We start from the raw sequence: 21,498 nt of genomic DNA, 5'->3' as shown, positions 1-21,498 counted from the left end.
ATTAGCGCCCCGGGAACTTAAAATTAGCGCCCTGGAACTTAAAATTAGCGCCCTACAACTAAATATATATTAGCGCCCTAGAACATAAAATTAGCGCCCCGGGAACTTCAAATTAGCGCCCTAGAACTTAAAATTAGCGCCCCGGGAACTTAAAATTAGCGCCCTACAACTAAATAAATATTAGCGCCCTAGAACTGAAAATTAGCGCCCCGGGAACTTAAAATTAGCGCCCTGGAACTTAAAATTAGCGCCCTACAACTAAATAAATATTAGCGCCCTAGAACTTAAAATTAGCGCCCTGGAACTTAAAATTAGCGCCCTGGAACTTAAAATTAGCGCCCTACAACTAAATATATATTAGCGCCCTAGAACTTAAAATTAGCGCCCTGGGAACTTAAAATTAGCGCCCCGAGAACTTAAAATTAGCGCCCTGGAACTTAAAATTAGCGCCCTACAACTAAATAAATATTAGCGCCCTAGAACTGAAAATTAGCGCCCCGGGAACTTAAAATTAGCGCCCTGGAACTTAAAATTAGCGCCCTACAACTAAATAAATATTAGCGCCCTAGAACTTAAAATTAGCGCCCCGGGAACTTCAAATTAGCGCCCTGGGAACTTAAAATTAGCGCCCCGGGAACTTCAAATTAGCGCCCTACAACTAAAAACATAAAAGCGCCCTAAAATTAATAATTAGCGCCCTAGAACTTAAAATTAGCGACCTGGAACTTAAAATTAGCGCCCTACAACTAAATAAATATTAGCGCCCTAGAACTTAAAATTAGCGCCCTGGAACTTAAAATTAGCGCCCTACAACTAAAAATATATTAGCGCCCTAGAACTTAAAATTAGCAACCTGGAACTTAAAATTAGCGCCCTACAACTAAATAAATATTAGCGCCCTAGAACTTAAAATTAGCGCCACGGGAACTTAAAATTAGCGCCCTGGAACTTAAAATTAGCGCCCTACAACTAAATAAATATTAGCGCCCTAGAACTTAAAATTAGCGCCCCGGGAACTTAAAATTAGCGCCCTGGAACTTAAAATTAGCGCCCTACAACTAAATATATATTAGCGCCCTAGAACTTAAAATTAGCGCCCTGGGAACTTAAAATTAGCGCCCCGAGAACTTAAAATTAGCGCCCTGGAACTTAAAATTAGCGCCCTACAACTAAATAAATATTAGCGCCCTAGAACTGAAAATTAGCGCCCCGGGAACTTAAAATTAGCGCCCTGGAACTTAAAATTAGCGCCCTACAACTAAATAAATATTAGCGCCCTAGAACTTAAAATTAGCGCCCCGGGAACTTAAAGTTAGCGCCCCGGGAACTTAAAATTAGCGCCCTACAACTGTTCCGTGATTTATGTGTTAGCAAATTAAATAACTGAAAAGTAATAATAATTTACTAAAACACGCACAGCCTGAATGTCATTTGGAAAAAAATCATTTCTTTTTATTTATGGCAACAATTAATAATTTAGTCAATCATAATATTAAACGGACTTTCTGGAAGTCGCATTTATTTTATTTTTAGAAAAGAGGTTGAGCTTAATCCTGCGAGTGCGATAATAATTTAAAAAGAAGTTAATCCCATGCAAAAGTGACGTCAGCTCGGAGACGGAAACAAATGTGTTGCGGCGCAATTAAATTGGCCGCACACACCGCGAGTGCAGAAAGAAGCAGGGCATCGCTCGGTCGCACCGTCATCTCTCGTAATCTCGTATATTTATCGCGGCCGGCCGGCTGGTGGGCAAGAACCGAGAGCTGTGACAGGTATGCCGACCCCGTGACCCCGAGCACAACTACCATGGTTCACACGTAAGCTGCCGGCCAGCACGTATTTTATAATTTATTTCTTTTCTCGCGGCGCACATGTAAGTGTCCTTTACCTTCGCGACTCGGCCGGCGCATATAATAACGACGCGACCAACCTGCGAGCACTGCCATCACGGACACTCACAAACACAGACAGAAAGATCGGCTCGCCGCGGCTTTCTCGACGGACCGGCCATTCCTTTTATTGCGACATCTTAATACGCGGGTGGCCTATTACGTTTGAACGCGCGCGCGCGAGTGAGAGAGAAAGAAACACACCGAGAAATTTTAATGCTCCACGGCAGATACTATTGCGCCTGATGGGTGCACGTACCGGAGGCGCGGAAATCACAAATTTTACAACAAATAAGAGATTGACAAATGTTTAGTGCTAAGAAATGGTCTGATCAAATTTTGCTCAAAATTTGATAGTCGCGGCATAAAAATTCAGGGAGAATTATGGCGAAGAGAAATAAGGGGCTTTCTTGACCCTTTTTTGACCAATTCAAACCATGGAAAGTACCAGATTTGACTCCAATCGGCAATAATCAAACGAAACACTGATTTGACTATATCATTTTTTTTGCAAAACGTACTTTATAATGGATTCTCTAGAAATGTGTTCTAGAAGTTCCTAGTTGCAAAGCGTGTTTATTGAAGTATCTTATTATTTACTTTACAAAAACATTTTAAACAGTTAAAAAATGAAAAAAATAATGTTTTATTTTTTGAAGATATTTAAAAATTTAATGCGTCTAAATATTTTGAATTTAACATCGACTTGAAGGCTCATGCAAATAATAAACATCCCACATTGCACACTTTATAATTATAATTTTGGTTTCCTTTGTTATTTGAGCACATTTATCTGCTGTTAAAATCTAATTAAAATCATCATTTAAAAGAAATTGTATTTTTGATCTTCTCCAAATTTTAATTCATGCAAGATTAATTATTTTATATTACCTGTTTTTACGGTAAATATTTATAATCCCGCGTCTTTCTTGAAGGAGGTATTCGGCGCGCGGCATTAAAGAAGTCGTCATATTATAAAAACGCGCTTTATGTTAATTCACAACAACCAAAAGCAGGAGTAATGCGTTTTGATGACAAAGCGATGATTGCGCAACTTTCGGCGGTCAAAGTGCGATTATGCGCGGGTCAAAGCCGCGCCGCCGCCACCGCCGCGTCCAGCGTAAAGGTGCTGATACCTTTTAGGCGCCGCCGACATTCCATTGGCGAATTAAGAATTAAAAGAAACGGAGTGTGTTTTGCAACAAATAATCGCGGCTAAATAAGAGGTGCGCGCTCTCGACTAAAAGCAGCCTCCGAAAAGCATCCTGTTCTTTATGATTTTTCCGTCACAGCCTCTTTCCAGATCGTGCGCTGCTTTTAGTCACGGTTGACAAAGAGGAAAATCCTTTTAGAGCTGGCGACTATTAAACCCTCTGATTTATTGTTCCCTCTGATTATGTGTCGCTTGTACGTTTTTTGCTTTAATTGCATATCAAGTTTAGCAATTCGAAGTAAACTATAGAGTGCGTTTCTGTTTGGATATCAGATAAAATTTATTATTGACTAATTTAATACCAAAAATTTAAATTTTACTAAAAAAAATTAAAATTTTAAGAAACCTAGTTTAAATGACAATCTTAGTTAAATAACATTTATACTAATATTTACCTAATTAATAATTAAAATTTTTAATATTTTCAAACTTTATTTTATTTAATTTAACTCCGTTTGTTTTATATTATGTATATAAAAAAAAGATGGAAGTAAAGTTATTTAGTAATATTACATATTTTTAAACTTAAATTTATTTCCATTGCTTGCAAACTAATTTGATAAATTATGTGTCATTATAATTTATCAAATATTTTATTATTTATTAAAAAAATTGGTATTAGTACAATTTTTTAATTTTGAGATGAGAAACTTTCAATTTTTTTAATTGTTGCAATAACATAATTTACTTAATTTTCCTCTTATAGTGCGTATTTCCAAAATTTCAATAATTATCTGCGCCAGGCCACATGTAAACCAATAAAATCCTTTTGATCTTCGGTCAATTTTATGTAAATTATTTTGTGTTAATCCTGTTGATATTACACACATGGAATTTAAATTTAGAGCAATTAAGAAATTAACTGTAAATTTAAAAAAAATATAAATACTTTTTCATTGTGTCTAAAGACAGATTTTGTATTATTAATATTAATTTAAATTGTAGAGTATACAAAGTGTTTCAAAAAAATTTCACGTTGCCTTTTTCTGTTGTTCTTGTACCCAAAATACACCCATGGTAGACTTGATTTTTGTCACGTAATCCAAATTTCTAGCCCGCGTTTCATTCATATTTTGCTTATATGCATTTTGATTGTTGGCACGTTTCACAAATTAACTCGCCGTTTGAAGTCGGACGCGGCTAATTATTGCGGCTGATCTGCAGACCGCTCATTAATCCATTTATGGACGAGGAAACTTTGCTATTATATTATTTCTTTTATGCAAATCGTCTCTAATGCCAAAGCGAGCGACCGTCTGGTCAAGTGGTCAGTGACCGGCCACAAACGAGGCCACTCTGCTGCGGCTAATTGCGCGCACCGAATTTGAGTAGCGTGCCTTTATTTCCTATCAGGGCTCCATTAGTGTTAAAATTCCGATCCTGAAATACATGCAATAAACACAACTCGGCTATACTTGCATGTTTATTAGAAATAAAGTGCTAAGCAAACCAGTTTTCCCACAAATTCTAGTCTAATACACAAAATTCGAGTAATTTACTCAAACCGACATTTATATAGCTCGAGGCGGAAATTCGGGCGAGAGAAACGCCCCCTATATATCCTAGGAAATCCACAAGAATTTAAAATATAATAAATTTCATTTCGTAAATGCACACTTGGCCTTGCGAGTCGCGACTCCTCCCGCGCACATATAATGAACGGCTGCGATTTAAATTCACTAATGAGCTTTTGTTGGTTTCCACAGAACGGCGGCCGGTGCGCGAGTTCCCACAACCCGCCGCGGCAGCAAGACAGCGGCCTCGGCAGTACCCTGTACCCTGAGGAGGAAGACACTTCCTCCGACTGCAGCCCGGCGGCTTCCGAGAGCCCCAGCCCCGCGCCCCAGGGCCTCCAGGTCTCCGCCAGCGCCCCACCCTTGCCGGCCAACCCACCCCCGAACATCTCTGCCAATCTCGCCAAGGTAAGTGATCAAATTTAATTAAGTTGGTGATGTGCGAAAATTTTCAAGGTCGGTACTATTTTATGTTCGGGGAATTCAATTTTGTGCACAAGATCATCAGCAATGGTCACGATTTGCAGATTTTTAAGTGCTTTCGCCAAATTTGATTTCAGCAATACGCGAGGAAGTTTAGTGACTTAATTGCATAAATTAAAGCATCGGAAATAATTATTTTCGAACCGCTTTTAACAGTTTGATTGCCTGGGAAATGGAAAAGTATTTTCAAAGCAATTTTTTTCTTATTATTAGATTTTTCTATTCTGATGTAATGAGTTGAGCTGGCTTTATTCAACAAAAAGTATACTTTTTCTCACGCATTGACTGCTTTGAAATCATTTAGCACAGTAAATTTTTAAGATAATAAATTAAAAGATTTATTTAGCACATCAAGAAGCACCCACACGGCCTCCTTTTAAGGAAAATGAGCATAATTTAATAACAAAACAATGCTCAACTCTCAAGAATGAGCAACGTCCTGTCCTCCGTACCTTTCAAATGAAGCTATAAATAAAAAGCAGTCCTAATGATAATGACCTATTAGTGCGCACAAAGAGCAATAAAAACGCCCAAATTACGCGCTCATCCCGCCAAAAACACGGACCAATCCATTTGAGGCGAAAAAAAACTACGCGAGTCCATAAAAAGCTGCAAAATTGAATAATCGCAGTCATTATAGAGAGTGCAGCCGTTTTTAATTAGCTCGGCGTGCAGCCGGCGGCTGTAGGCTAAACGCGGCAAAGACTGTGCGTGCATCCCAGGAATAATATGCAAATTCGATTGTGGCTCGCTCGGCACGGCGGCGGTGCGCCCGCGACCGACCGACCGACCAACCGACACCGAACGAGCCGTGAGAACCGAGACAAGGTCGGCATGCTGCTCTCTTTCATCCTCTTTGCTTTGCGCGTTACATAAAAGCTGCACAGGCCTCATCGTGCTTCTCGGCCACGACGGAAGTTCCTTTGCTAAGCACCATCATTCATTATTAAAACATTTGCCCAGAAACAAGATCAATTACGAGTTTTGATTTTTTTTTTTTGGTCTATTCTGACGGTTTCAATATTTTCTTTTAATTAATATTTATAATTTTGCATGGATTTATTGACTTTCAATTCCTAAATGTAGTTTTCAATAGATATGATACTAGCGTGGATCAGGAATGGATCATTATGTTTATTAATTTCATTTAAAAGTAAAAATATATTATCCACTTTTGCAGGGATTCAAAATTCAACAATCGGTTCAAAAACTATTTTTTTTTACTTACATTGGTCATTTCATCGTGATATCTGTAATTTTACAGGAATTTTATTGTTTGAAAAAATATTCAAGGTTCATTTTTTTTTTTACCTATATTTACTTTAAAAATCGCCCTTAAATGATCTTTTCAATTAATTTAGGGACTGACAATTTAAAACCCAAAGAAATCACTCGTAACGGGAAATAATTAAATTAGCACTGAGACAAATCGCCCTGACGTGGAATTACGTTTCAAGACGACGAGATATTTGAGACAAAGCTGGTGTAAAAAAAGTTAGAAAATTCCTGTTGTGATAATAAATAATTTTAATTGAGGGCGAAAACTTTAAATTCTTTAAAACCACACCAATCTGTCCGTTTATGTTTTATCTCGTCGTCTCGGAACGTAATTCCACTTCAAGGCAATTAGTCACAGTACTAATTTAATAATTTAGGGACATCAACTACAAGACGATTTTGTTTTATGCATATTTCTATCAGAAAGTTAGTGTGTCTAACTCCTTTCTGACAAAAAATTTGATTTTGTTGCAAAGTTTGTTAATTTATATATTGTATTAAAATTATATTAATAAAATTTTGAAAACAATATAATGAAAAGAATATAATTATAATTAATTATAATAGTTTTATAATTTTTATTTTTACTTTATTTCATTTAACAATATTTTATTATAATTAATAAAAATTTTTTGTTGTAAAAAATAATTATACTTTTTATTATTTAACAAGATTCATCAAATATTGTTAAATTTTTAGTATAAAAATTGAGGTTAAACATTAAATTTAAAATTTAATGATATATTCGTTGTTGATGCGTCTTATTGGGAATTGCAATTTATCAATTAATCTTTTTGTATTCTATCTTTGTCAAAATTCAATCGCTAATAATTATTAATCATTTATATTTTCTCTCCATTTGATGCATAGCCATGAACACACAGTAAAATAACTACACAAAAAATCAAAATAACAATATTTATTCACGATGCAAAACATGAAAAGAACAAACACTGTTGAGGAATTTTTCACCGAAAGGATGAGAAAGGATATTAATAATAATAAAAAGATAATTTTTACAATGGCTTGTTTATTTTTGTAGTAGAAGGCTTGTTTATTATAATTTTATTATTTTGTCTTTAAAACGTCATGTACTGCTGGTTGAAATTTATATTGTACTTAAATTCAAATATATTAATAATTTGAGTTTGGTCCGGTTTTGTTTTTATCCAGTTTAGCAGATTCGGTCAGATAATTGACTCTTTTTGAACAATTAAGGAGGTGATACTAGGAAATCTCATTTCCATCAAAAAGTTTTCACACAATTTGCTCTCGCAGTGATGAAAGACTTGTTCTTACAAATGCAATGGTGAAAATCGTGCTTCACAAACCCGGGTTTGAACGTGTCTTTTATATTTATTTTGATTCACATCATAGAATAATTTACACTAATGATAATGTGGATTCTCATGTCTCCAAAAACCCACTAATTTGAAGCATTTATATTCGCAGAGAACAATTTTACGATCGCCGAAGCAGAAAAATCTGACTGCGTTTATAATTGCGTGCGTTGAAGTCTCCGCGGCATCGATGCTTTCCCAGGACTTTGTCGCGCCGATATATTTTAAATATAGTTTTCCGCATCAACATTTCATGGCTAATTCCGTCGAAAAACAAGCTCCACGGCAGCCGGGCAGTAAATCGATGAAAAGAGAAGCAGCGAAATCGCCCCGAGCACCGGTCGGTTCAGTCGCATCCCGCGTGGCGCGAGAATGAAAAAGCTCCTCCGTAATATCGGTTAACGACATAAACGCGTCTCATGCGTGTAGATGTGTCTTTAGGCCCGACGGGCGCGTTTTTTATTGTTTTAATTTAATTTATAGCGATAAATAATACAGAGGACGTTTGATGTTCGTGCCTCCACGGCTCGCGAGCATAAAAAAGTCACAGCTTTTTCGTAATAAAATTAACACTTTACTGGGCAAAATAAAACCGCGCGCGTGTATTTGTTCTTTTTGCGTGTGATTGCCGGTCAGATTACACGCGCGGGCAATTTTTATTGAGCTCGATCGTGCCTCTTCGCTGGTGGTACTCGCGCTTATTTGCAAAATTCGCAACCTCGGCTCCGATTACATTCCGTGAGTGGAAAAATAAGTCGGACTTGACTTAACCTACTTTGGGACGCTGGTCGGAAATGCCTGATTTTTCCACGGCTTTCAACTAATTGTGAGCCTCAAGGTTGGTGCTGCTGCTCCACTTATTGTTAAATCGAGACACAATTGACGGTAATAAAGAATAAAGAGCGGCGCCGGTGCTCACGATGCACCTGCTGCGCTGTTTCGTTGCAAATCGCAGGCGCACGTGCTGCTCCGAGGGATGCCAGGCGTGATCAGGATGATTTAAATACGAGATTACTTAATTCATATCGTGGAAAAGAATTCAACTTGGCAAATGATTGATTAAAATTCAATGCGTTTTTGTCTGCAGTTTGATAATATAACAGAAATTTCTTCTAATTCTATATATGACATGTCTTCATACTATTTATCAAATTAAAATTTATTTGTCAAAAGGTATATTCAGACAATTACTGCCCAAATATATTATTCATACATTAAAAAATCATTCGTTTGAAGAAATTGACACTCGAGGAGATAATCATGGAAATGACGAGATCGGGCTTTTCGTCGTTGCAGTAAAATTCTTGCATTAGGCAGCAAGCAGCGCGTTTGCTCATGAAATAGGGTCGCAGACCGTGGCCGAAACTGGTAGAGCCATTTGTGTTTTTTGAATAAAAACAATTTTTCTGCAACGAGGAAAAGCCTGATCTCTTCATTTCCACTAAGAAATTATCAAATAAATAAAAATATGGCTCCAAGTTACACCTGTGCAGACATAATTATTGTTTTATATTCTTTTTGTGAAATTAAAACTTAATATTTTGGCAAAATCTATTGTGAAATAACTCATTAAATGATAATATTTAATAATTATCAACTACTGTTTAGGAAAGAATTACTCTCACTTACAATCAATTGGTAAAATTCAAGCCAAATTAGTTTAAATTTACAAATATCGCTGTAAAATTATTCAATTTTATTTTATTATTAATTTTTATTTTCAATTAAACTTTTAGCAATTTTTGCCTTTTCAGCATTATAATTATACTTTTATAACATTTTATTTCTGTTTATTAAAAAAAATATATTATTATAAATTAAATGCAACTGCTATAGTTATTAAATGAAAGATTTTGTAAACAACAAACAAAATTATAAATTATAGGATTTACACTTCTTGAAACAATTGACTGTACATTATTATTAGTAAACTCACAACAAATTCAGAATTGATTATATACTGTTTCGTAATTTTAATTCATATTACTTTAAATATAATTATATCACAATGCTAAATGTAACACTTAGTTTCAAAATGACTTAATATTGAACCATAAAAATTTAGATTTTCTTCTTTCTCCCTGATTAAATAAAAATACAAATTATACCACATATAAAATATCTTAAAAATAACGAAGTTAACAATGCACGCATGCAATCTCGTTATGCGAGCGCGTATTATTTATAATACATTTTTTGTGTGCGTACTGTGTCGAATAATTTATTTTGACATAGTGCCAGTACGCTGGAGGGTGAATAGCGGTAACTCGGATCTCCCAGCACAGAGATGAAAGCTGGCTCTGCTCGCTCGCTCGCTGCCTGGCTCGGCAGATACACTTGTTAGATTGGTTAAAACCCATTCCTTCTTGGCACTTGCTGCCGCAAAGAAGTAGAACTCTCCTCTCTCATCTCCGAGAGTAGTAACACTTCTTCTTCTTCTTCCTCTCAAACGCTGGCCAGCCTCCGCACCGACAGGACCAATTTTCTTTGCTCTCCGCTTCTTGGGCAGGCGATCGACCGAATCCTTCGCTCCCTAGATCTAGTCAGCATGCCGGAAAATATCGTGTCGACCATCGAGGAGGCGCTCAGACACGAACTGGACCCGGTGAGCACCGCGCACTTTTGCATATATTTGCTTGATCTTTCGCGGTTTCCCGAAGGTTTGGATTTTGTTATTGTGGCTTAGCCGCAGACTCGTCTCGGAAAGTAGGGCACAAAGCAGAAGGTGTCCGCGCGACTTCCGTATTCAGATTTGGACCGTTTGGCGCACACATTTGCATATTTAATTGAGCTCCAGACACGTTTACTATGCTGTACATGAAATCCAAGAAATTACCACAAGTTACAAAATTTCAGAAGATATTGAAATAATTCATTTTAATTATTTCCTTTTTTATTGTTTACTTATTTTGTTGCAAATAATATTTATTGACAGAGGCAATCACTGACCATAAAGATTACAAACTGTCTCTGATTAAAAGAAGATTACAAGAGTTAATTAAACAATGAAAATAGAGAAATTACAAAATTTAAACAATATTAAATTTTCACCACCTTAAAAAAAGTTTGTAAATTTATATAGACAGACTGAAACTTACAAATTCCACTTTTAATTTTTTACTCTTATCGTGGCAAAAAAAAAACTGTCTTGTTATTTTTATCATCAGACTTAATTTTCGGTTTTTTTCTTTTAGCCTTGGCTCTTCAGCCTTTTTTAGTTCTTTTCATCAGTTCAATTATGCATTCAATTTTCATTCTATAGCCCTAATTTTTTTAAGATTCAGTAAAAAGTCAAACATTTAAAATACCTTGGGTCTTGCATTTTTTATGAGTTTTAATTTTAAAAAATACTCACAATTATTGCATTATTAGAATACAGCTTGTTTTACCTTCAATTAATCCATAGGCGGCTCTTTGGCCGTAAATCACCGACAATTTGCATAACAAACGCGACTCTTCGACGAACGTCCCTCATTAATCAAACCTTCTTTGATTGCACAAATGCCTGGATAAAGTGAATTTAAATGGAAAGAAAATTATCAATGTACGCACTCGTGGATCATTTATTGTGAAAATCGATTTCGCGGCTACGCACTTGGGCGCAATTATCACAATCGACGCATGTCGAGCCGCTGAATTGCTGTATTTGCGTTAATTGCGCGCGCCCCGGTATAATGTAACGTGTCATTATTGCCGATTATAAATAATCGCGCGTCCATAAATCATAAACGAGAGAGCGCCTGCCCGATTAGACACGGACTGAAAAGAGGAATTTTTATCTCTCTTGAGAGAGAAATCCGCACACGCATCTTTCTTTGTGTACGATTTGTCGGGCTGCACTCGTTTTGAATTAATATGCACCGCGCGACGAATGCGCACATGGCTGAGCAAAACACGACCAGGGACACACGAATCACAATCAGCTGCTGCTGAAGCGGACAATAATTTTAAGGAGATCCAGTCAACGCCCTAAGATTGAGAATGTCTAAACGAAATTGAGAAAATAAATTATTCGTAAAAAAAAATAGCAGTTGGCCTTGCTATTAGACAAAAATGTAACTTTTCTAATGTATATTTTGATGCAAATAAAATTGAATGAAATTTCAATTCTTTATTCCCTCACAACAAATTCAACAAAATATGAAAGTGAATAATATATTTTTTGCAATCAGCTCTAAAATCATTTCAAATTAAATTTTCAATTCTACCCTTCAAAAAAAATAAGTAAGAATAATTTTTTTTCTCAAAATGTTACCATAAACGGGAAATATATTGTATATATTGTACAGTCGAAGCTCCTCACGCAATTTTAAATTGAGGAACCGAAAACTTTTAAAAGCAGATTGGCAAGAAAATTCCTCTGACTGGAGATTCGCAATGATTTTAAGGAAGTAGGTGTTGTTAGTCTTCTAGACCAACAATTATGACAAATCAAAATGATAAAAATTGAGGTTTTGCAAATCGTTTATATTACATCATAATACTTAAAATGGTAGCATTGAAAATTATTGCAAAAAATATATTTGAAAAAAATTATTATAAATGCAATGTGTCAAATTGTTGCATTCAATTTTTTGAAAACAAAACGGCACCACCACTAGCAAGAATTTTTCTCAATTTGAATTAAATTATAATTTTGAATGTAAAAGTATTCTCCATTTCTCTTGAACTATTTTTTCATTACTGTATAGCGATGAGCTTTTGATATTTAAAAAAAATTGAGGAAGTGAAACAATCAAAGCCGTCAGGTGTGACGATGTATGTAATTTTTGATTCGCGGCCAAAAAGGAGCGCTCGCTTTCTATAAATGGAGAAAATAAGCTGCAGAGAAAGAAAGGTGGCACAGGAAGAGTTCAGCGAGCGCAGTGCCCTCAGCAGTATAATAAAGATGAGCTTCCCAATTTGACCTGCGACCTGGCCTCGTAACCTGCATTAACAAAGGACTGTGAGCCGAATCGCAGATTGTTCGTTCGCTCACGTGAAAAGCCACATTATGCTGCACGCAAACATGCGTCCGCCAGCAAATAACATACAATGTGTGACGTGTTCGCTTGTAATTAATTCCACGGAGCACACTTTGCCATAAATTATTCCCGAACAGCCACTAAATAGGAAGTTTCAGATGCGCCATAATGAGAGATTTAGCATGCAGAGTGCTTTGGATATTTGTACGGCTACTTTATTTGAGCAGAGTGCAAAAAAAATTCACTTTCGAAAGCAAAGATTAGTGATAAAATTGCTTCAATTTGCAATTAATTTTCCATAAAATGTCAGCACAACCTTACTTTTTCATCATAATTTTATGAAAGTTTACTTGCTCAGCTTATGTGATTTAAATTTATAACGTAACTGAATTTGGTCATTGCAATAAAATAAAATACTGCAATTATCCATAATAAAGATTCCAGATAAACGGCCAAATCATGAAAATGATTTCACTTTAATAGATAATAATGAATAATAATGCAATAATTTTCATTTTAATAATTAATAATTATTGCACATTTTATTTAGAGATATTTTAACATTGCATTGTGACGTTTTTTATTCTAATCAGAGTCTTATATTTAGGATCACTTAACAAAATTATCAAACAAAAACATTTTTTTACATAAATTCATTCAAGTAAATTTTAGTTGGTGTTTATGATTCTCTTCCTCGCTCTTTCCCAAAACATTTTTTTTTTCATTCTTCATTGAATTGAGCAAACTGAATATTTAGTTTTGTATTAATTAAGCAACAAAACAGAAAATCGCTAATTTTTGTCCTTAATCCAGGTGGGTCTCTCTTCTGAACTGTGGTTTCCCTCGTATAGCAGGTTGAATTCGGCCCACTTGGCGCACCAGCCGGCTGGCTGAAAGCAAGAATGAAAAGAAACAAGAAAGAAAGAAAGGTCGATAGTCAAGTGAATAACCGTTGGTCCGAAAACGTCTGCGGGCCATTCGCCGGCGCGGAGAGTCCCATATGAGCCGCCGGATTTGCATAAAAAGCAGCCTGGTGTAGGAGACCAAACTGCAAATAAATTACCGTGCAAAAAGTCCGGCAAGGTCACGGGCGAATCCACGCCAAATATCATTTCTTATACACGCACACAAGGTCATTTTGTACACTTTTTCTATTCTCTTTCGGAACAGGATTTCTGCTTCTTTTCATTGCCGAGAGCAAACGCCCTCATTGCCCCCGCTGCCGTCGACCTAAGAAAAAAAAAACCCGGCAACTTGAGACCTAACTTTTCTCTCTCGGCAGCTCGCTCGCGTGTGCTCATACCTGTGTCTGTGTGTTTATTGAAATAAATTAATGACCATAGCCGTACATCTTTAAGCTCCATTAAACAAATTAAATAAATTTCACGTGTAACCGTTGAATTGTCAGCAGCACGTGCATCGGTGTTATTATTTTCTTAATGAATGATGAATACGATCAAGGAGTTAGTAGGTCTCTTATATTCTCCTTCCTATCCCCAAAGCGACGAAGATTCGCCGTTAGTACTCTCGAGCTTGTAAATATGTTTGTGTCTCTCTTTCTTTTTATAAAAGTGTATTCATGCGCAGCCTCCCACTGACTGGTCCATACAGGTGTGTGTGTGGTGAGGAGTCGGTTGGTCGACCGACGCTCAATGCGTGTCCTTCCTTTGACTCTTGCAACTTGCCCTACTTTGCATCTATTTCAGCGAAAATTTCGAGATATAAATTAAAATCGCAATTAACTTTTTGCATTAAAATTAGTTTCAAATAAATAAATAAATTGGTTCTGAGTGATAAATCAAATAATTGTCATATATTTTGCATCATAATGGTCGATAATTAGTAAATTTGTGCAAAATGAAATTATAATATGCCAAATATTGTGGAGGTGATATTATTCAGCGTGTCTAAAATTCAATGGAAATGAATGACCATAATAATTAATTAATTATGTAATTAATTAATTTAACGAAACATTTTTGGGCCAGTATTTTAAACATAAATATACTCAATTATCACCACTCTTATTATATTATTTTGCTAAAAATCTAAACTTTCAACTTGAGAAGCAATGAATTCATTTGCTAATTTTTATTATTATTTTTGAAAGCAACTTTCAATATTTGTTTTGAAAATTAAAAACGCCGTTGATTAATTCCATTTACTGTGTTTATAATTTATAAATTTGAATGATTCCATTCAAGTCCTCTCCCCATTAAATCACAAAAAGCACCTAACTGTAAACTAATTGCAAAACCCAGAGGAGGATGTGTCCGTAAAAATCCACTTTCGCAGGCTCGTTCGCTTTTTTTTTTTTTAATTAAAGGCATCGCGCGATTATGTTAATCTGCAGCATAATTATAATTGTGCGCCGCCGCTTCAGTCGGTATAAATAAAAAGAAAAAAAACTCGTGTTGCTGTTTCTCTCACGAAAACACGCGGAACTGTCGGCGACTGGGCATTCATTAACAAGCCCGTAAATGAGAGAGACTTTGTGCCGAGAGAGTCAAATGGCACGTTGTTTCTGATCATTAAAATTTCCCGCACGTCGTGTAATGATAAGGGAGTGAAAGATTAACTAAGCGGCCGTTTTTTCGCTCTCCGTCCATCCAACCGTCGCCGCCGATTTCATTGATGAGAGCGGCCTGAGAGGGAGAGAGGAAAAAAAATACAAAACACGACACGGTGTCCTTGAGTGACATGTTCCTGGGCGAAACGAGCCTTATGAGCCGCAAAAAGTGTCCACCGGCCGGTCCATCGGCAAATTCGGCACACCAACGTGAAAATCGCGTTTGCCGCGCTTTTTACCTAGATGATGCGTCAAGTGGAAAAATTTCTCCAATCGAACTTAAAATTATTCCAAAATTTAACTCGTTTTAATTCTCGTTTATGTAAATCAAATAAGTTTTGCAAATTTCAGCCACTTGTGAATTATTGCCTTTCAATCAATACACCTGGGTTTTAATTAACATTTAAATTTTTATTTTATAAATTTCAAGAGTTAAATAAAAAAGCTAGTTTGAGTTAAGAATTCGGCACTTGAGGAGACGTATTTAGCAGTGATGAAGAAAAATAAAATTCAAGGAGGAAAAAGCTTGTTTTTCATATAAAATGCTAAAATTAAAATTCCATACTAGTTCGAGCAAATACAATTATTCAACTAAATGCTCAATCAGAATTAGGAGAATTGTTCATAAATGAAATTTAAAAGAGAAAAAAACAGTATAACTTAAAATAACTTTATAACAATTCCGAACAATTCAATCAACGTTTAATCAGATAGAAAACTGAATTTTATATAAAGTGACGGAAATTATTGTTGGGTTGCAAACTAGAGATAGTCTAATCTGATTATAATTAAAATTCATGATTGGAAAAAAGATCGATATAAAATTTATTAAATACATTAATTAGTTAAAATAAAATTAGAAAGTTGAATGACCTTTGCAACTAAGGTTTTTTATATTTCTAATTGATGCAACCATCTGGTTGTGATATTTTTACAAAAATATTTCATTTTTATCATTTCACAGAAAATTAATATAATATACTCTTACTTTTTGCCTCTTTCGCCCATTTCTTGGAAACCCAACAAACATGTCTTTGATCTAATTTTCCGTTTTCCTGCTGTGAAACCAGTAGGATTATTTCTGATTGTTCGCATGCTTGAAATGAAATTCCGCCTTTCGCGGTGCGGCTTTTTAATAAACGGAGAGAAAAAGCGGCCGAACGCGTCCTTTGCCAAAACGAGCCGGGCTTTCATTGACTGCCGGTCGAGAAGCGTGCAGAATACATGGCTGAAATATTTATTAAACTCGGCGTGCACGGCGAAACAAATAAATACACGCGCGTCATTTTTTAATTCCTGCCGATGCGAATTAGTGATTCGGCACACATCGCAACTCTCCATTTCGTCTCGACTTTTTCTTCCTCGTTTGTTTTTTTTTTTACTCCCTCGGGCTGTCATGACTTTTATCCGTGCAAGTTTTTCTTCTTGTGCCCGTCAAAAGATGAGATTTTCAATAACTGATGTTTCGTGCACGTGTGTTTGTTTCAGGGAAAAGTGATCATCAGACCGGTGGCCTGCAGACCAACCCCCAGCCCTGGCGCCAGGTTGCTCGGCGGCAGGATAGGTGAGCGCTATGGCTCCACTCCAAGTCTAGTGCATAGACCTGGATCCAGACTTGCATTGTATGGAAGTAAGTGCAGTAATTTAAATATTATTTTTATAAAGATATAACAAATAAAGAATAAAAAATATTTTGTAAAAAAAAATTTATGCTAAAATTATTTTTTTAAGATTATGTATGTAAGTTATTTATTGTTAGTTATAAAGTTTTTTAAATTATTACAAATTAACAAGTATTAAATTTTAACTTTAATTATTTTATTATTTAAAAATTTTAAATTTTAAATTTATAACTTATTACTTAATTTATAAACTTTCAACATCAATTAAATCCTAATTGATTTTTCAACTCATAATAAGGCAAATTTTGTTTTTATCGATTACTTAAAATAGTCATTTTGCAGATAAAATTTAAGTAATAATTAATAATTGATGTACTTATGCATTATTGCATTACAAACAGTCCAAAGTGCCTTCAACTGACCACTTTAATTGGAAACTAATCGCATTTTAATATGACTCACTAGGCAGCAATGACCTACGGCCCTACAGCGGAAGCACAGTGACCAACTACAACTCGCTCGACCGCAAACTGACTTCGGCCAGCTCAGGTCGTTTCGACGTCATGAGTCCGCCGTCACGCCGCGTCGGCCTCTACCTTTGCGACCCCTCGTCAAATACCTGCACCTCTCTGCCACCCGTGCCGCCGCCACCGATTCCCCATGACAGCGGTAACTAATTTTTTTCATCCCCCTATAATTAACGAGGAGCTTAGGGTGAACCGTTCCCCATATGATCGATGTAAATTTTAGATGTTCATTTTATTTTTAGTCAACTTGATTGGGGTGATTGATATGAAATTAGTTTGTTTACATTTTTATCTGTTTTGATCTGAAAAGTTTGGAGAAAAAAATTATTGTATTAAATTCCATCTTATTTTTCCAAATAATTCAGGTCTCCCAGTAAATTCATCTTTCCTTTTAGAATCGACATCTAAAAACCGACGCTTTTATAGTTTCTGTGAATACAAGAGAAATTGTTCTTAAGTTTTTTCGCCTCTGATTTTCTCAGGAAGCAGCAGTAGGGGCAGTTTACCACCCTCGCCGGAGGGTTCGGACACTGGAGAACTGGAGCTCGCGTTGCGGGAGCGAGACGCCGAAATCGGACAGCTGAGGGACACCCTGGAGCGCAACGAAGCGGCCATTTTCACTGTTTACGAGGAGAAGGAACGCGCCTGGGAAAGGGAGCTCAGGAAATTGCGGGCGCTGTACGAAACGCGCCTCAGGGCGAGCCAGCAGAAGTCCCTGAGGGTTGAGCAGACCCTCGCCTCGCACACCTACCAGGTAATTCTTTTTTTTCTTTGCAAAGTGTAATTAAAAAAAAAAAAAAACATTCTAATTTCACAAAAGTATTTTAGACTTTTGGAATTAAATTAAAAAAGTGTTTGATAAAATTTTTCTTCTAAAAGGAAATTTTGAATTTATAACATTTCTTGCTGAAATTGGTATGCGAAAGTCTGTGTATTTTAATTACTTTTATTATATATTTTATTTTAAAAATACTTTTTACGTGTACTTTTTTATATTTATATATTATTTATATTTTTTATTCATAAATGAAACTCAATTTGTCCATATTAAGTTACAACAAGAAATTCGGCGGTTGAAACAAGACCTCAATGCGGCGAATGTTGAAAATCAGAACAATTCTTCACTCGTGAGCGAGCTGCGCCAAGAACTTGCCGTCCTCAGGACCAGACTTGACGACACTGAATGGGGTTTGTGCCACAAGTCGGGCGAACTGGCCCTCATCAAGGCCCAACTCAAAGACTCTCAGGTCAGTTACCGACATAAGTCGGCAGGTGTTTAAAATTAATCATGAAGGAAAAGAGCGCCTGCTATACTCTGAGTATGCAACCTGCACAAACTCAGAGACGTGCAGGTTGCAGAAGTAACAAAAAGCTTCTTCAATTTAAATTTTTTGGTATTACAAATTTAGTTTATTGCAAACCAAAATAAAAATAAGTTGCAAGTAAGGGGTTTGCATATTATTATACTGACTGATTATTTAATTGTTTAATAAATTCTATTTTATTTATATTATTAATGGGTAATTGTTCAATAATATCTATTGTTTAAATTAATACTATTGCTAATTGTTTAATAATTATATTGGTTGGGGTATTCTGTTAAAACAAATTGGGTCAGCTTACAAACGGGCTTTATTTAACACAACAATTCTGGCAGAATGGTAAATTTCACTGACTCGAAATTGTTAGTTTAATGTCTCTTGGAAAATAAACAAATGGGAGCGGTGTTCCCTGGGTAGGCCGGCTGGCTGCCCAGGAAACGTCCTTGCTGGACACCCGGCGGCTCCCTGCAGGTCGGCGGCGGCTCTCGGCGCGGCCGGGGCCCACGGCGTGCTGGTCTCTGGCGGCGGACGTTCGTACGCCTTCGTCCGAACGCTCGCTGGCGGTGTGCCACGTCGGCGCCCGAATCCTCGGACAGGAAGGAGCTGGGGACAAAAACAATGGGTCACTCGGCTGTACTTCCGTCCCACGTAGTGGTTTGACCTTTCGGCCAAAAGAAGGCCTCAGGGAGAGACTAATTGGAATCTCTCTTACCTGGCAAAGCTGCTCCGTATGGCTTCGGACGGCTCAGCCGCATCCGGGACAGTACGAGGGACACTGATGGTGTGTCTCTCGAGGGGCTCGGGACGCGGTCGGCCTTCCGGCTGTTCTCGGACGAGACAGCGCCGGGACAGGACAGCGGTCGGCGCCGTGGGACAGCTCGGACGGGTGCGAAGGGATCGGACGGGCGTCCGAAACTGCACTGGGTGTCCAGGTGTCCTGCGAACAGAGAGCAAAGGGTTAATGCTCTCCGTCAGCTGGCTCGAGTGTCGAAGCTTTACCTCTGATTTCTCTGAGGTCTGTCAGCCTTCTGCATCGAGCCAGCGGACGGAGCGCCTTTTATAGCGCGGGTAGCAGCCCTGGGAGGGTCGTGCAAAACCCACCCACCCATTTGATTTACATTGAGAACTTTCTAGATGCATCTAGAAAGTTCTGTGAATCTGCAGTTGAATTCTAAAATGCCTTTATAAATTCCCTTGAAGTGAATTGGAATCCCATGAATTGTACAAGCTAATTCCAATTGAATTTATAATAATTATTTGTAAATTTAAAGCTACTTTAAATTTAAAATAAATACAAGATTTATTTGTAAGAATTCAACTTAAAACAATTGCCAGAAATTAAAAAAGAATAATTAAAAAGAAAGCCCTTAAAAAATGAATTTAATTGTAAGCCGAAAATTAATTGAATAATAATAAAAAAAACAATGAAGTTCTCCGATGACACAGCCACAGTCAAAACAAACAAATTAAGAGAGGACTAAAATAATTATTCCACACCATTTTTAAATGTACAACAGAAATAATATTGATTGATTTAATACAAATATGGAACCACTGCCCTTTTTTACGTACTTCACGGCGTTTGACTATATTTTTATGTAAAGATTATTGAAATTTGTATTAAATTTTAGGGTGAACAAGCTAATAGAAGTCATGATCTGATCAATCTCCGGGCCGAGTTAAGAGACACAAACGCCAAACTGGAAGCCAGTGAGAAAAAAGCCGAGCAACGTCTTGCTCAGGAACGAGCCGCTTTTCAGGAAGAACGCCTCACATGGCTTAGGGAAAAAGAGCAGGTAAATAATATAATTTTTCATAACACCTAATTTTTTTTTTGGCAAAAAAAGCGTCTTAAATTGATTTGGAAATGAAAGAAGGCACCAATTATAATGCCTTACCCTTTGCTCAGGTTCTCCACTACCAGCGAAGGTTGCAGCTCAACTATGTTCACATGTACCGCCGCACTCGCACCCTGGAAAACCAGCTCGAAGGTCTCAACATCAAAAGCCCAATCAGCAACTCGGTGCTCGACGACGAGAACCCAAAGGCTGTGCTTTTGAAGCCTGTTGCGAGAAAAACTTTGACCCCTACCAATTCAACTACTCTCGTACCTGCCCTCGATAATCACACTATTGAGCTGTAGTGAAAAATAATTTCAGTATTTTTCTTGATTCTTTTACTGATGCTGTTAATATTTGTGCCTATTTTTAAAATGTAAATATCCATTTAAAATATTAATTCTATATCCTGACTTAACAAAAACAACTTTTGTGAATATAATTATTAATTGTATAAATATTTTTATAATTTGATCCACCACTGACGAAGAAGAGCTTGTTCTTGCAATTAGTATGTAGCACAAACGCAGCCAACTCCTTTTAATTCTTTGTAGCTACCAAGTAGCAGACGCTTTGTCAAGGAACTGCAAAAATTAATCTCTTAATCTTTTTAATTGCGATCATTTATGTTCACCCTTTTGTAATTTATTTGATTCTTTATTCCTTTATAACTTTAGAAAAAAGTGTATCATGTACTGTTGAGAACAAAAAAAAGTCATAAAAATTTTACCTAAAAACTTATTTTGACGTGGTTTCTTCTTGCTAGGCTTAAATAAATTTACGCAAATACAAATTTTTACTTTTGTTTTGCTTAATTTATTCACATTTTTTAAATTACCAATTGCAATGAATGAAATATACATATTGAACAAAATTATGTATGAAAACCTTCTAATAATTGTTTTATGATAAATAAAATCCTCTATCGAAAAAAAAACG

At 36.4% G+C, this 21,498-nt stretch overlaps 1 protein-coding gene across 2 annotated transcripts in view; it reads left to right on the top strand.

Annotated features, from left to right (window-relative positions):
• Positions 1 to 21,425, top strand: part of LOC132195151 (leucine zipper putative tumor suppressor 2) — a 70,875-nt gene extending 49,450 nt beyond the window's left edge. The window contains exons 3-9 of one of the 2 annotated variants that reach the window (XM_059616951.1): positions 4,809 to 5,024; positions 16,739 to 16,880; positions 17,338 to 17,541; positions 17,882 to 18,153; positions 18,452 to 18,646; positions 20,353 to 20,517; positions 20,631 to 21,425. In XM_059616951.1, coding sequence (XP_059472934.1) covers positions 4,809 to 5,024; positions 16,739 to 16,880; positions 17,338 to 17,541; positions 17,882 to 18,153; positions 18,452 to 18,646; positions 20,353 to 20,517; positions 20,631 to 20,864 — 1,428 coding nt within the window. In that variant the 3' untranslated portion in view covers positions 20,865 to 21,425. Of the gene's footprint in view, positions 1 to 4,808; positions 5,025 to 10,150; positions 10,323 to 16,738; positions 16,881 to 17,337; positions 17,542 to 17,881; positions 18,154 to 18,451; positions 18,647 to 20,352; positions 20,518 to 20,630 lie in introns of those variants that run through there. The other variant, XM_059616952.1, reaches the window with a different exon arrangement.
• Positions 21,426 to 21,498: the final 73 nt, after the last annotated feature.

This window comes from Neocloeon triangulifer, unplaced genomic scaffold (genome assembly GCF_031216515.1).
Source record: "Neocloeon triangulifer isolate White Clay Creek 2 clone unplaced genomic scaffold, ASM3121651v1 ptg000009l, whole genome shotgun sequence".
NCBI classification, from domain to species: domain Eukaryota; kingdom Metazoa; phylum Arthropoda; class Insecta; order Ephemeroptera; family Baetidae; genus Neocloeon; species Neocloeon triangulifer.
Note: the sequence above shows the minus strand (reverse complement) of the source record. Positions and strands in the feature narration are given on the sequence as shown.